The sequence below is a fragment of the Pelmatolapia mariae genome, linkage group LG12, assembly GCF_036321145.2.
Source record: "Pelmatolapia mariae isolate MD_Pm_ZW linkage group LG12, Pm_UMD_F_2, whole genome shotgun sequence".
Lineage (NCBI taxonomy): Eukaryota > Metazoa > Chordata > Actinopteri > Cichliformes > Cichlidae > Pelmatolapia > Pelmatolapia mariae.
In genome coordinates this window covers 7,341,866-7,356,462 of record NC_086237.1, presented here as the reverse complement: position 1 = coordinate 7,356,462, position 14,597 = coordinate 7,341,866, and the positions used below count along the sequence as shown (strand labels likewise).

At 38.1% G+C, this 14,597-nt stretch overlaps 1 protein-coding gene across 1 annotated transcript in view; it reads right to left on the bottom strand.

Annotated features, from left to right (window-relative positions):
• Positions 1 to 14,597, bottom strand: part of cacna1ba (calcium channel, voltage-dependent, N type, alpha 1B subunit, a) — a 257,230-nt gene that overhangs the window by 158,250 nt on the left and 84,383 nt on the right. The window contains exons 8-14 of the mRNA XM_065471832.1: positions 11,429 to 11,544; positions 11,213 to 11,299; positions 7,843 to 7,926; positions 3,214 to 3,420; positions 961 to 1,073; positions 683 to 795; positions 472 to 603 (exon numbers count right to left, since the gene is read on the bottom strand). Of these exons, the coding sequence (XP_065327904.1) occupies positions 472 to 603; positions 683 to 795; positions 961 to 1,073; positions 3,214 to 3,420; positions 7,843 to 7,926; positions 11,213 to 11,299; positions 11,429 to 11,544 (852 nt within the window). The remainder of the gene's footprint in view (positions 1 to 471; positions 604 to 682; positions 796 to 960; positions 1,074 to 3,213; positions 3,421 to 7,842; positions 7,927 to 11,212; positions 11,300 to 11,428; positions 11,545 to 14,597) is intronic.

Sequence of the window (14,597 nt, the reverse complement as noted above, 5' to 3'; positions counted from 1 at the left end):
CATGCTGTTTGTTCAGAGGCTTGCAAAGAGCCAAAGTTCTGTTAGCAGTATAATGTGTTTTGTTTTTTTTAATCATTGTTTCCACTTTGCCGTCGGTTATCCTTTTGTGCAACCAAAATATATGTAATATTCACATCTCCATTTCTCAATCCTTGTATGTCTGTATTGCTTCACCATTGTCCTCCACCTGCACACCAACCTAAATCAGTTGATTGTAGTGCCAATGCTCAGAAAGACATGTTTTATGTTTTTTTCTTTTTATCTTCCTCCACTGAAGGACCTTTGTAGCGTAAGTAATGACATAATTATAATTGTCTAATTACTGAATTTAGTACAGTAATGTGCTCATTCACTGCCTTACTGAAATGCTGCTCCAGCTAATTTTTCCTGCTTAGTAAATCCTGCCAAGAGTCTTGTCATTAGCTGCATCACAATAAATAAATAATAAATCAGCAGAAAAAATCTACTCACTGGCCACCAAAGAGCTGCATACCCAGCAGAGCAAAGACCACGATGAAGAGGAAGAGCAAAAACAGCAGGCTAATAATGGACTTCATGGAGTTGAGTAGGGATACCACAAGGTTCCTTAATGAGTTCCAGTACCTACACAAAGACACACCAGTATGAATCCATTGTCTAACCCGGTTTTACAGAAGACAGACAAACATTTCCATTTACTCACTTGGTGACTTTGAAGATCCGGAGCAGCCTCAGTGCTCGCAGGACACTGATTCCAAATGAAGCCCCGGGCTTCATGGCTGCCCAGACCACCTCAAAAATACTGCCAATGATCACCTGTGAACACAGTTTGATAAATCAAAACCGTCTGAATTTTTTTTTTCAATAATTCGCTACATTTCTTTTCTAGAGAACTAGTTCTGAATCATGCTAGTTTCCCTATAAATGTTCTCAAAATGCACAACAAATTGACAAAACAGTCAAATGAAGAGGGCAACTCACCCCGAAGTCAAAACAGTTGAAAGAGGAGTGAAAGTAGTTCTGGGGTCCAAGACCATACATTTTCATGGACATCTCCACCAGGAACAGGCCCAAAAATACAAACTCCGCAAGGTCTGTCCAGAAGAAATAAATATAGCTGATTCTATAGCAGCTGTGCCCACAGTGAATAAGACACAGAAAGAGACTATTTGTGTATTACAAAACGCTGTTTGAGTCATGTGTGTTTACACATGTGTTGCTGCAGCACAGAACTACAGGAATTAGAGTACTAGTAAAAAAAAAAAAAAAAGCAGATACAGGCAACAGCAATTTTGTATGCAAGAAAGATGATCTCACCAGGATCATAATAAAGCTGGTACTATAATTCTAATGGAATGCTTCAAGTGAATGGAAGGATGATGAGCAACATGATCTTTAAAGCCTCAAACCTCCACCAGCATCCAAATATGGCACCAACAATCTTAGTTGCAGCTGGCTGTAATATGTTGTTTTTGGACATTAACATAATAAGTCAACTACACAAATGTAAGAAAAAAGTCAAAATATAGTTGTACATTTGAAAATATAATAAATATTTCTTCATTTTTTATGCACTTCATTTGGAGTGCTTAATGTTAGGGTGAATTATATTATTTTCATCCCTTTTCTTTTTACATAAAACAAGATGATATAGCCTAAAACATAATGTAACAGAATGGCACATTTTGAGAAGAAACAGCAGAGTGACCTAGTGTTATTAGTTATGCAGCAATCTGTTGAAATTTGCTCATGCTTTTTGCCCTCTATACACTTTAATACTCTGATTCCACAGAACAGGGGCCTGAAAGCTGAAGACTCTGCCTCTACTTCTCCCTTTAAATATCCTAGGAACTACAAGTAAGCCCGCACACTGAGAGCAAAGTGCTCAGTTGAGGTGATACGGTACTATAAGGTCTTTAAGACCTGATGGCGCCTGATTATACAGTACCTTCTATGTGAGGAGAAGAATTTTTTATTTTATTCTGGATTTAACAGAGAACCAATGAAGAGAAGCCAATAGAGGAGAAATATGCTCTCTCTTTCTAGTCCCTGTCAGCACTCTTGTTACTGAAGGCTTCTCAGGGAGTTTTTAGGACATCCTGGTAGTAACAAATCACAGTAGTCCAGTCTAGAAGTAAGAAGTCATGAACTGGGTTTTCAGCATCACTCTGAGACAGGATGTTTCTAATTTTAGAGATATTGAAGAAGAAAGCAGTCCTACATAATTGTTTATTATGTACATTGAAGGACATATCTTGGTCAAAAAACTACTCCAGGATTCTAGAGGCCAAGGCAAAGCCACCCAGAGTAGGGAATCTGGTTAGATACCATATTTCTTCACTTAATTCCGTGGACTTTCCCATTATTCTTAGTAAAGGTCCAATTAGTGCAAATTCAAGTTAAAACAAATCCTTTTTATGCTATCAAAGACATACTGGTTGTTGTCAATCATGATCATTAATGGCAATTTAATAGATGTTTACTGTGTCAAGTTAAAAGACATTGTTCAACCTTTAGCACCACTTATTACAAACTTTTGAGTGTGTGCACATATTAAGCCTATATGTATATGTTTCATATTCTGTGGATTTAAAACAAAATTAAACCAAATTCCAGCTTGTGCACCCAATTCTTGCTTTTTAAAGTCATTAAATGTGTATGTTGTACAACAATTCCATCCAGGCGAAAGAACTAAGAGTTAAAAGAAATCACTGAAGGCTCAAAATTACCATGACATTCATTCCCATAACGAATGAATGTAAACATCTGACCACAACTGTAATATTGATTCGTTATAACATTACTGGTAAGATGGAACCAACAGGTGTAAGCTATCTACTTTAGGTGGTAAAGAGTGGCATGAGTATTTATGTTTTCATTTTGAATCGCACACTTGCAGTTACTTTCATGTAAATACTGCTACAACTGTTGATAATGGTCCTCTTCGTGGTTTAACTGGCTAAAAAGCGCTCCATCTCAACAATGAGTAGAGAATCACTTGAAATCAAATTTGACAACTGTCATGTTTCAAGCTGTATCATGGCCAAAATAAAATAATAAAGCCATCCATGCACTGATAGGAGAATTTTTTATATCAAGTAATGGCTAAAATAAATTTAACATTAAGCAACTAGTAACTATAGTTAAAATTGATTTTGAAAACGTACAGGTCCATGAAAACATACAGGATTACAAGAAAATTATTTAAAATGTATAGAACTGTTGAATACTTACATAGTGCATAGGTAAGCCACTCAGGCTGGTCATAGTGTACTATAGCTACACACAGTGTATTTAGGCCAACCAGACATAACACTGTCCAGTAGAAGCTCTGGGATTTAACCAGATGCCGGATGGTGAAGCGAATCCTCTTCTCTTTCCTCCTGAAGTAAGATGAACTCTCATTCTTGCTCTTCACACTTGCCCGAGCATATGGCGACCCTGGGGGGGCAGTTGGAGCAAAACATACAAAATTGCAATAAAGTTACCAAGTCTAAAAATGAGGTGCTCCTTCCAAATCAAGATATGTTTGATTATAATCAGCTAGAGCCATGGATCTTAAAGTAAATTAAGGGAAGACTGATCATTCTTACTGACAGATTACAGAATTGGCTTAGTATTCCTGGCACTTCTCTCAGATGGCTCTCATTATATTTATCCTCATCTTTACTTTATTTGGCCCAGACAGCTAAGGAGGTCTGCTTTTACACTTAGCCCAAGGTTAACAACATCAAATCAGCTGTTAGGAAGCATTGTATTATTTTTGACCAGTGTTTGTTTTGAATGCCACCTCTCAAAGATCATCCAGTCTTATTTCTTTAATTTAAGAAACATCCCAAAAATCAAACTGAAACCCAATAATATGTAACTTTTAGTACGCACTAGTGGTGGGTTTAAAAAATCGATTTCCCAATTCAAATCGATTTTAGTTTGAACAATGTGATATCGATTAATTAAATCCTGAATTGATTTTTAAATATAAATGTATTTTGGCAGAAACACCAGAACCTCAGGTTAAAGCTCACAAAACTAATTCTAGTTTTTTCCCCAAATAACTAAAACAGCAAATGAGAGCAGGTAAACAGATTCTACAAAAAGATGCAAACACAAAGAGCATACCCCGGTTTACCGGGCATGCCGTCGAGTGCTGAACGCCATCTCACAGAACATCTCACAGATTCTGGACTGGAGCTGCAGGTTTTGTCACTCTCCAACCAAAATTAACTGAACAAGCAGCAAGAGAAGATCAAAACTACGCTTTACGTTTGATAAACATTGTCATGAATTCCCTCTTACTTTTGCTTTTACTTCCTCCACCACTCTCGCTCTCAGTGTACTCAGAGGCCAATTTACCATCAAAAAACTGTATTTTCTGCATTATTCACTTACTTATTGTGCTTCCAGGCTTATTACGCACCAATTTACTGTTGTGCACAGTGCTGTCGGCCACTGTTTCTTGTTTGTTCAAAAATGAACTCCAACGAGAAAGCATCATTTATGCTGCTCAATACCAAAGACATTTAAATTTTTACAAATTATGCCAAATTGCAAAGCGCTTAGCTCTGTCTCTAATAAAACCTCTGTAACTTTCAGCAGCATCAGGTAATGTTCATATATTGATTCATGGTTTTCTTCTGTTTTTTTTGTTTTTTTCATTCTTTCTTGTTCCTATTTAGCCTCTACTATATTAAACTTTCAGTAACTTAAATTAAGCCCAAATGTCAAGTGGGACTGGACAAAAAAGGAAAGGAGAAAAATGGTTCCATTAGAATTTCATTACTGGCACAGGAAGACTAGTGGGATAATCATTTCCTGTTCTATTTTAAACCCGACCTCTGACTCATACTGTATCACCTAAGTGACTACATTATCCAATTTTATGTTTCTTATGTATGTTATGTTATTGACACTGTATACTGTACAACAAGCCTTATCAAATTTATTTTAAAACTTTGCAATATTTCTTTTAAATTTAAGTCAAACTCAAGATGGAACTATAACTCAAAAGTTAAAATCTGTGTTTTTCAAGAAAATATATTGACCTCCAATCAAAATGAAGAATAAGGTAAAGTAAAAGTATTTTGTGGCAATTATGCGTTTAGTCATTTAAAAATGTTGTTGCTAAAACCACCAGGATTCTTCATTATTCTAAAGTCATTTTTCATAAACATGCTACTTTTATGAAAAGCCCAATAGCCTGCCAGGCCTAAATTGACTCCTATTTGGTCTGATTTAGAAGTTTTTGATATAAATTATTGTCAATTAATTAAAAAAAATTAAGGGTAATGTTTCAAATCATGTATATATCAGGATAGAGTTTGGTGCTCTCCTACTTTAGTGTATAGCCTTCTGAATTTGACTGTCATGGGCCTGGGTCTGGGGGGCCATGTGTTTTGGGTTTACCCCGGGCTGGCGATCCTCGCGGGTCACCCTGCCCGTTGGTCTAGTTAAGCATATTCTGTTGTCGTGTGTGGTATTTTGTTGTTCTATCTCCTTTTTTCCATCTCCCTGTAATGTGCTTTTATGTTGATGCTCGCGCTCCCGGAAGTATTGGGCGCCGGGTGATCCTTTGACCCAGAAGTGTTCTCGCGCTGGAGGCAGCCACACCTGCTGCTCGTCAGCCGCCGCCAGCTGCTGCTGATTACCGGCATCAGGAGTGTCTTATTTAACAGTGTGGCTGAGGTCCAGTTGACACTCGATCCTTCAGTTTACCTCGTCAGTACAGCCATGGACTTGCTTTTGAAAAACCTTGCTTTGAAGACGGATTGCCTAGCTGACTTATTGTGTTTATCTTTACTAGGAAACGGGAGCAGAGTCACAGATTGGATATGAGTTTGCCATTCCAATGTTCACGGACGCGAGCACTGTGTGGGGATTTTGAAGATCACCACCTTGGGGAGTGAGATATACATATATATAAGTCCAGTTCCAGGACTTGTATATATTTTCCCTATTGTTTTTCACTGTAGCTAAATTCACTGTTTTCTCTCTGAAGAGACCTGCGTTTGGGTCCGCTTCTTATCAACACCTTTACAGAGAGTATGTTTTCCGGCCCGGACCAAACACAGCCTTGAAGCAGTCAAAGTGCATAATCTACATGTGCAAATTAAGCTAAAACAGCAGCACCAGATACTACAGTGACTTGAGTTAAAGCATTTAAGACCTTTAATAGATTTAAGACCCGGGCAGCACGGTGGCACGGTGGTTAGCACTGTTGCCTCACAGCAAGAAGGTCCTGAGTTCAATTCCACCATCAGGCCAGGGTCTTTCTGTGTGGAGTTTGCATGTTCTCCCCGGGTACTCCGGCTTCCTCCCACAGTCCAAAGACATGTACTTTGTGGGGATAGGTTAATTGAAAAATCTAAATTGCCCATAGGTGCGAATGGTTGTCTGTCCCTGTGTGTCCCTGTGACTGGTGACCTGTCCAGGGTGTACCCCACCTCTCGCCCTATGACAGCTGGGATAGGCTCCAGCACCCCCCGCGACCCTGAAAAAGGATAAGCGGAAGTGAATGGATGGATGGATGGAGATTTAAGACCCTTTAAAGTCACAGAAAGCCCTGATAAACAGTATAATCTTTTTCATCCTCTACTTATGATTTTCTTATTTCACTTTCTGTTTTTCTGCAATCAGCTTAACAGAATTAAAATAACACCATCTCCCGAATGATGTTTGTCAATAGCAAATCTTAACTCCTTTTCAAGTATCCATTACATAGTATTGATTTAAGACAGTATAAGCAAGCTTGACTGATGCTTGATTTTGCAGGTCTTGACAATGATTTTCAGTACTGATTGGGTTTATAGATAAAACTATCAGCAACAATATTAAAATTAATTTTGGGTTGATACCCTTTTTATTACCAAAGCATCTCTGACTTATTAAGGAAAGGGTCTATTGCTATCTCCTTTAGTGTCTGATATGTTAACCTTGTGGGTTCAGTGGGTCTCGAAATTAGGCTTGTTGTGGTGCATCCCCGAGATCATCTGGGAAGTAAGGCACTGGCTCTTTTTTGTTTCCCTCAGAACATTCCTATGCAGTTTGTGCTGTGTGATGGGGAGTGTTGTCCTGCTGCTGGAAGGCACTGCTGCCTAAAGCAAAAAGGTTTCCTGAACATGACAGCAAAATTGTCTGAAACAATTACAGGCAGCAAAGTTCAGTTCAATTCAATTCTATTTTATTCACAAAGCTGTAGTGTCATTTCAAAACAACAGCTGTGTGAATGAACTTTATATTGAAAGATAAAGAGATAAATATGAAGGTATCATATTTGTAAACTTAAATTGATTTTTGCTATTCTTTGATTTGGCTTTTGATAGTATAAGAAAAGTATCAGTCTCTATGGGAATGAGATATTGGAGGAGAGGGGAGGAGAGAAACTTCAGAGAGGCATGTAAAATGTAAACTCAAACTTTGGACAGTCACATTTTGGGGTGTTTGATAATTTCGTCTAGAATTCTAGAAGTGAGAGCTGCTCCATGTAAAGTGTGATGGACACAATTTCTCCCAAAAAAGTCCAGTGTTTCCCTGGATATTTCCCAATTATCTATGAAGCCCACTTCATTTTTGGACACCAGCCAGAGAGCAAGCAGTTTAATGTGGCTAAACATGTCCCTGCTGGTACAATTATGGAGGGGACCAAGTCCTACAAAGTCCAACATTTCAAAGCAACAGCCATATAAAGCCTAGACCGAAGGTCTTCCAGCACGATATTGCAGTTTAACAAATAATCAAAATTAATCACATAACCTGTCAGTGGTTTTAATGTTACAATTAACTGATGTAAATGTTTGCAGTGGGGACAATCGCTATGTTGTGTGTTTAACATACAGAACCATCACAAATCTAAGGCACTGTCCTCACCAACAGATGAGATGTCAGTAAAGTGGTCCTCCCCTTCCTCTGCATTGATGAGATCATTCTTACTCTTCCTGGTCCGTTTTAGCACTGCAAATACATCAAGGAAACACAAAAATAAAAAAAGGAATATGAACTAAGTCAGAAAGCAGCTCATATACTTTAATATTATATTATTAATAATATATTAATATTCTTCTGGTTTTGTTTTGTTTTGGGGGTTTTTCCGCACTCTGCCACATGCCACGCAATATTCACAGTTTTTCAGCTGTTCTGCCTTGACAGAACTCAATAATCCAAAGGAGGAAATCAAAGTTGATTCTGTTTGTCTGGAGACGGCATTTTCAATGGGAAAAATGTTTCATCCAGCACAAGCCATAATAATATTAAATGCAAAAGGGTTTGCACAAAAAATAATTTCTATATAGTCCTTATATATAGTCCTGTAACAGGCCTACTTCCTCCCTATCCAGTATATTGCACTGATCACTAAACAAATGGCCACTTGCCTGTAGGTGTAAATAGGCACCAAAAGTGTTGCTCTTCTGTGCTGTGCCATCTGCTTAGCCATTTTTTATTTATTTATTTTGTTTCTCCATGGTATAATTCACACCAATTCTCTTGGCAGTTGTGTATACCAGTGGAGCCAATCCTTGGGGTGGACCAATTTTGGCATAGAGGGTTGAAAGCCCAAAGAATACTCTATTTTGAAAAAATTGTGTCTGACCTGCTCCAATACTCCTCACAAATAAAAACTTACCAATAGTGTTTACTTTAGGAGCAATGGTCCTTCTGTCCTAGATTGCCTGGATCCTTCTTTTATGCATGTTCCCGACTTTGACAAATGCCCAGCTGGGATAACCACATTTAGTTAGAATGATGTTTGTCAATAGCAAATCTTAACTCTTTTTCTGATGCTTGACTTTTCAGGCATTGACAATGATTTTCAGTACTGATTGGATTTATATATAAAACTATCAGCAACAATATTAAAATTTACAATTTTTGAAAGTCTGAAAATGATCAGGTACAAGGACTGGACTGAGTGAAAGAAGCCAATGTCCAAAGAAAAAAAGTATAAAAGAGCTTTAGAAAGGAGAACTATTCCTTTAGACCACAAGAGCGTCTTTTGAAGCAATATATAAAGAACTGCGGCGTGGCTCAAGACTTTTTCACAGTACTATAACTGAACTAATGAATATGGAGAAAATAGAGAACTACAGAGCCATTAGTTCATTTACAGTACTTTTATTGTTAAGTTAAATTGGTGAAATTGGGAAGCTGATGGTGGATCCATGTTTCTCTCTGTCTGTCCCTTGCATGTGAAATATGTAAAACTTAAAACTTAGTTCCAAGAGCAGACATATTTGGTTGGTGTTGAGGGTGTTCCTGTTGTGAAGCGCACCCTTCACAATCCTGTAATTTTTTAGAGACTATGTGCACTGCTTCAGCAACTGGAAGGCAAAGTGAAAAGAGACATAACATCCTAAGAGGCAATTGTTTCATCTGCCTCCATAATGGTGTCTCCCACATTCTCCATTCCTGTGTTCAGGAATGTGGTGTTTTGGAGCCCTCTGGGTTGAGGACCAAATCCAGAACCTTGGAGAATTTTGGGGTGACAGAACTGACAGTATACCTTTAACATAGCCTTTTTAAGTATCTTATGAAAACCATACAGACTAGGTGTAGTTTCCCCTGTGCTATAGGGTCTGGTGAATAGCATTGTCTTTTTCTGCTTCAGACTGTCTATATGACAATAAACATTATCTAGATCTTAGGAGAACAAAACAACCTCTGGGTAAGTGGATGGCTTAACACAGAAGATGTACGTCACCAGACCAGGAATCTACCATGTATCTGCACCTTCAGGCAGGCTGCCATTTTTTCAATTGCAAGGGTGTCCATACCCGGGACAGAGAGGAACACTGGTTTGAGCATGAGTGATTTACCGTATTATTCGGACCATAAGGCACACCAGATTATAAGGCACAGGTCTGTTTTCATACATAAAGTGCACTGGATTATAAGGTGCATTAAGCGAAACAAAACAGTCAGATAGGTCAAACTTTACTCAACTCATTCTTCTCAATGGTACGGAAGAGCCTCCTCTTCCGTACCGATTAATTGATTCATTAATATTGACTTCTCTGGCAGCTGCTCGATTCCCGTGTTGTTGCAGTATATTAATGACTAACCTCGTATTGTGGATGGATTACCTCAGTTGTTCTCCTGATTCCTGACTGAAGTTTGGGCCGTTTACAGCATCCTGCCATGCCATTGCATTTGTCCCTAACCATCGGGAACCCTCAACTTTTATTGAGTGGAAAAAAGTTTGAATTCCTCCAGCTTCACTGTGTTTATGTTATACTAACATAAACACAGTGAATGCTAAGCTGTGTTGTCTGTGAAGGTTCTCAGTCATCCAGGTCATTGTAGTCTAAGGAGCTTAGAAAGAGAAGCGTCTGGACTTCTTTAAGTTGCTTGAAGACATTTCACCTCTCATCTGAGAAGAACTGAAGAAGCCTCTCGGATGAGAGGTGAAACGTCTTCATTGAGAAAATTAAAGGATTTTAAGTGTGCCTTATAGTGCGGAAAATACGGTAAGTGAAAAGGAAAACAACCATAACTAAACCAAGGAGGCAGCCTTACCATACATATAAAACTTAAGAGGAAAAAAAACAGAGGCCTCCAGTTTGGTTTATGCAATATTTATCATAAAAGACATAAGAATTTAGGTTGTACAAATATTTTTCATTCTGCTGACATAACACCCAAATTTGCTCTGCTGCTGTTGGCGTTCTGTAAAATAACACAGTTCAAGTTTGCTATGGAGAATTTCTTAAAAAGGAAGAGTAAAAAACAGGACGGTATTCAAATGACAGAAAAGTGAGTCACAGCTGCATGAAGGGCACTCATATTACAATGCTAACTTCAGTGAGCCTCCTTCTCTCTCCTGCATTCTGATCTCATTGGCCTTCCACCTTTATAACCATAATAAAGGTTAACTGTAATCCTGGGTGAGTTGCAGATGAGAGCTAGTCTGGTCTATGAGCACACATGTAAACAGACAAACAGGCACATGTATGCACAGCCACATAGTCTCACACACACACACACACACACACACACACACACACACACACACACACACACACACACACACACACACACACACACACACACAAAGCTGTAATAAACGTAAATATTTTTTTTAAAACCTAAAAAATATGGGACCTGTAAGTCTTATAATGTGTATCCAAAGATTTTTAGATTTAAGCTCACTTTTTATATTTAACTTCTTAATGATGGTTGCATGTTGGTCTAAATGTAAATGTTTTCAATGTTGAAAACTGATTCTGAAGATACCAGTCCTCACCAGAGTTGTTGTGTTTTCGTTTGTACCATGCTCCATCCAAAGATTTCTCTTCTGCGTTCTTGTCTTCCTCAGCCAGCATCACTTCTTCTGCAACACAAATTATGATAAAAAATTATGTCATAATAGTGCTAACATCAAGTAAAGCAAAGCTGTTATTTAAATCTAACGGTAAAAATCGGTCATAACTAAATTTAAAGATATGATTGTGTTTCTGACCCGCTTTGCAGATCCACTCCAGGTACCCAGTTAACTCTCTCTCTATTTGCTGTTGTCGGCGAAGCTTCAAGAATTCTTGCCTCTTCTCCACACGCTCTCTCTCCTTCGCAAATTCCCTGAAAAAAACACAAATACACACACACACACACACACACACACACACACACAAACAAAAGAAAAGTTATTAAAACTGACAAGCCAACATAGACCCTGGAGCATTCAGCTGTTGATGGGTACACAGCAGGCTGTCTTCCAGCAGGTGAGGCAAAGTCCCTGTCTAACCCTCACACTAAACTGAAAAATGGTCTTATACTGAGACAACCAAATACCATCTGTCACAACGGTAAAACACACTGTTCTTTCTTTTACTAATTGAAATGAGATTATCTTAAGTCACAGTCTGATGATGTTTGACTTGGCCAGTTTTAGAAAATATTTGCAATTTAAAACCAGTGACTTCATCTTCTCCTCATGGGCCAAGACAGAAAAAAGATAAGCTAAAAATAACATGCACATTGAACATACTCGTGCTTTCAGATGGAATGAGTTCCATTAAATACCCTGCACTGTGAACAACAATATATTTGTTTGTGTTTGTGATAGTATAGCTGATGATAGTAGCATACCACAACTAGACTGATGATGGGGGTTTAAAAAACCCACTTGAAATTTTACATGGAACTGAAGTTTCCAGCCAGTCCTTAAATACTGAAATACTGCTGGTGACTGACAATAGCAAGAAATTATTGCCAAATTCTTTGACCACAAGCAGCTAGAAAACCTCTTACACAGTAAATGTTAGTTTTCTGTTGTCCTGTTTCAAGACAACAAAAGATTTATTTGCAACAATGGCAGTGGATTATTTGAGTTTGTTGGACTAGACAGGTCTTATTGGATTCTAGGGAGACTGGAGGTCAAGTAAATACCTTTGTGGTGTTCCTTAAGCACCTGCTGAGTAGTTTTTGAGGTATGGCATTTTGTTCTTTCTTGCAGACTCCTGCTGTAAGGAGTACCAGTGGGGAGTGGGTACGTTTGGTTTGCAGCAATGTTTTTAGTGGGTGCTAAAGGTCAAACTAATGACAAGAAACGGGGTACAGGGCTCTGGACCACTGTGCTACCTGCATACTCACATTAAAAGAAAAAAGAAGCATATGAAGGAGAAAGAAGAAGGAAAAGGAGAGAATTCTCAATGTCATGGAAAAAAGCAGAAAGACACTGATGATAGCATCACTCGAAACTGTTTCACTCACATCTGGAACTAAAAACAGCTGTCTGTGAACTGTAAAATGCATTTATGACTGTGTGTAAATCTAAGTAGCTCTAGAGCAAGTGGATTTTATTTGTTTTAACAAAATAACTGATAAGAAAACATCAATAAGGATTATTATCACTGGTAGACCTACACCTTCTCATTGAGACACACAGGAGGCAGCAAAGAGGTAACGTAGGGAAATTTTCAATCAAAAGTGTTCAGGCAGGCATACGATCTTTATGTAGTGTGCATGTCCTCTCTAGCCCATAGCATCCCCAACCACAAGGTGCACTAGAGAGGTTGCATAAAACTGCCTTGCCTCTGAGAGAGACTGGGATGAAGGTCTGCCTTTCCTGCTGTGTGCTGATTGCAAGGCGAAGCAGGAATATCACAATTTTAGTGTGTAGTATTTAGCGTTTGGACATAATGTGCGAAGGCCCCTTAAAGTGTTGAAAGAGCAATTATTGGCTGTCAACACACCTCCTCAGACTAACGTCCTTAATTTCGTCACAGTTCAGAGAACTGTTGCACCATGTCTGTTTTTTTAATTCACTCTACAGTTTAGTGTTTTCTTTTCTTTCCTGGAAGAGTGGAGTTGTAGTAGGTAGGTAGTTGTAATTAACTGTTTGTAAAATTGTAAAATAAATGTATTTAACACACAGTTGTTCTTTGGAGACTCAGCTTATGTATGTGTAACCCAGTGTTAAAAACGGGATTAAAAGCATAAATATTGATATTCTTTTGATTAAAATACTCATTTCACAATGGGAATAAATATTGATAAAAAGCAATTAAATATAATAAATGCTGATAAAAAGCATGTAAACATAAGTTTAATTAATATGTGGATAAATGGTGTGGAGGCAGGACTTTGTCATTTAGAGCGTTCTTGTCAGACACCCTTGGCTCCTACAAATCTAGAATCTGTCTGATCTGGCCCATATTTCCCTTCTGTTTTGGTATTGTTGTTAAAGGTAACTATACTGCCTATACTACATACAAAGAAGGCAAGAAGTAGCGCTAACAGGTCTTACATGCCCACTACCAGTATTACACCACCAGTGCTACATATGGCTTGTGCTGTTGCCCTCATGTCCCCACCCCTTAAGCACTTGCAGATATGGGTCCAAAAAGCTTAAATGTGAAGAAAAGTGCTCCCATCCACCACTGCTTTGTTTTCCACAGTGGCAGCACAACTAAATTAAATCCAAGCTGAAACTAAATCTGCCTGCATAAAAACAAACTGCTAGCTGACTTTGTCACTATCTTTAAATTTGTCCTGTAAGCTTTGCTCCAGACTGACAGCAGCCAAACGCCTTTCTTTCCCTTATATACTTGCCACATGCAGTGGTGCATCTAAAAGGTTACTCACGGTGTATTCCACTAAATGTATTTTTAAAAGTAAAAGTTAAACATCTTGTTTTTCAGATATATAATTAATGTTAATTATGTAAGTCTACTAGTAAATGATGATATAGATTTAAACTACCTAGTTATACACTGGCCAAGATGTGTGATGTAAGTCTGTGAAGGTTCTCAGTCATCCAGGTCATCGTAGTCTAAGGAGCTTGGAAAGAAAAGCGTCTGGACTTCTTTAGGTTGCTTGAAGCAACTTAAAGAAGTCCAGACGCTTTTCTTTCCAAGCTCCTTAGACAATGTGTGATGTAAGAAACTTTTAATCACCTATTTACCACATTAATATGAAAATTTTAATCATAGGCAGTGGAACTCGTGTTATGTCCTTTTGAATATGACAATAATAAGTCATAAGTGAATAAGTGCAGGTTTAACCAACAATTTCAAATTGGTAAAGTAGTCTAACTATAGTTAGACTTCAATTCAATTCAATTTTATTTATACAGCGCCAAATCACAACAAGAGTTACCTCAATGCACTTTATATTGTAAGGCAGACCAT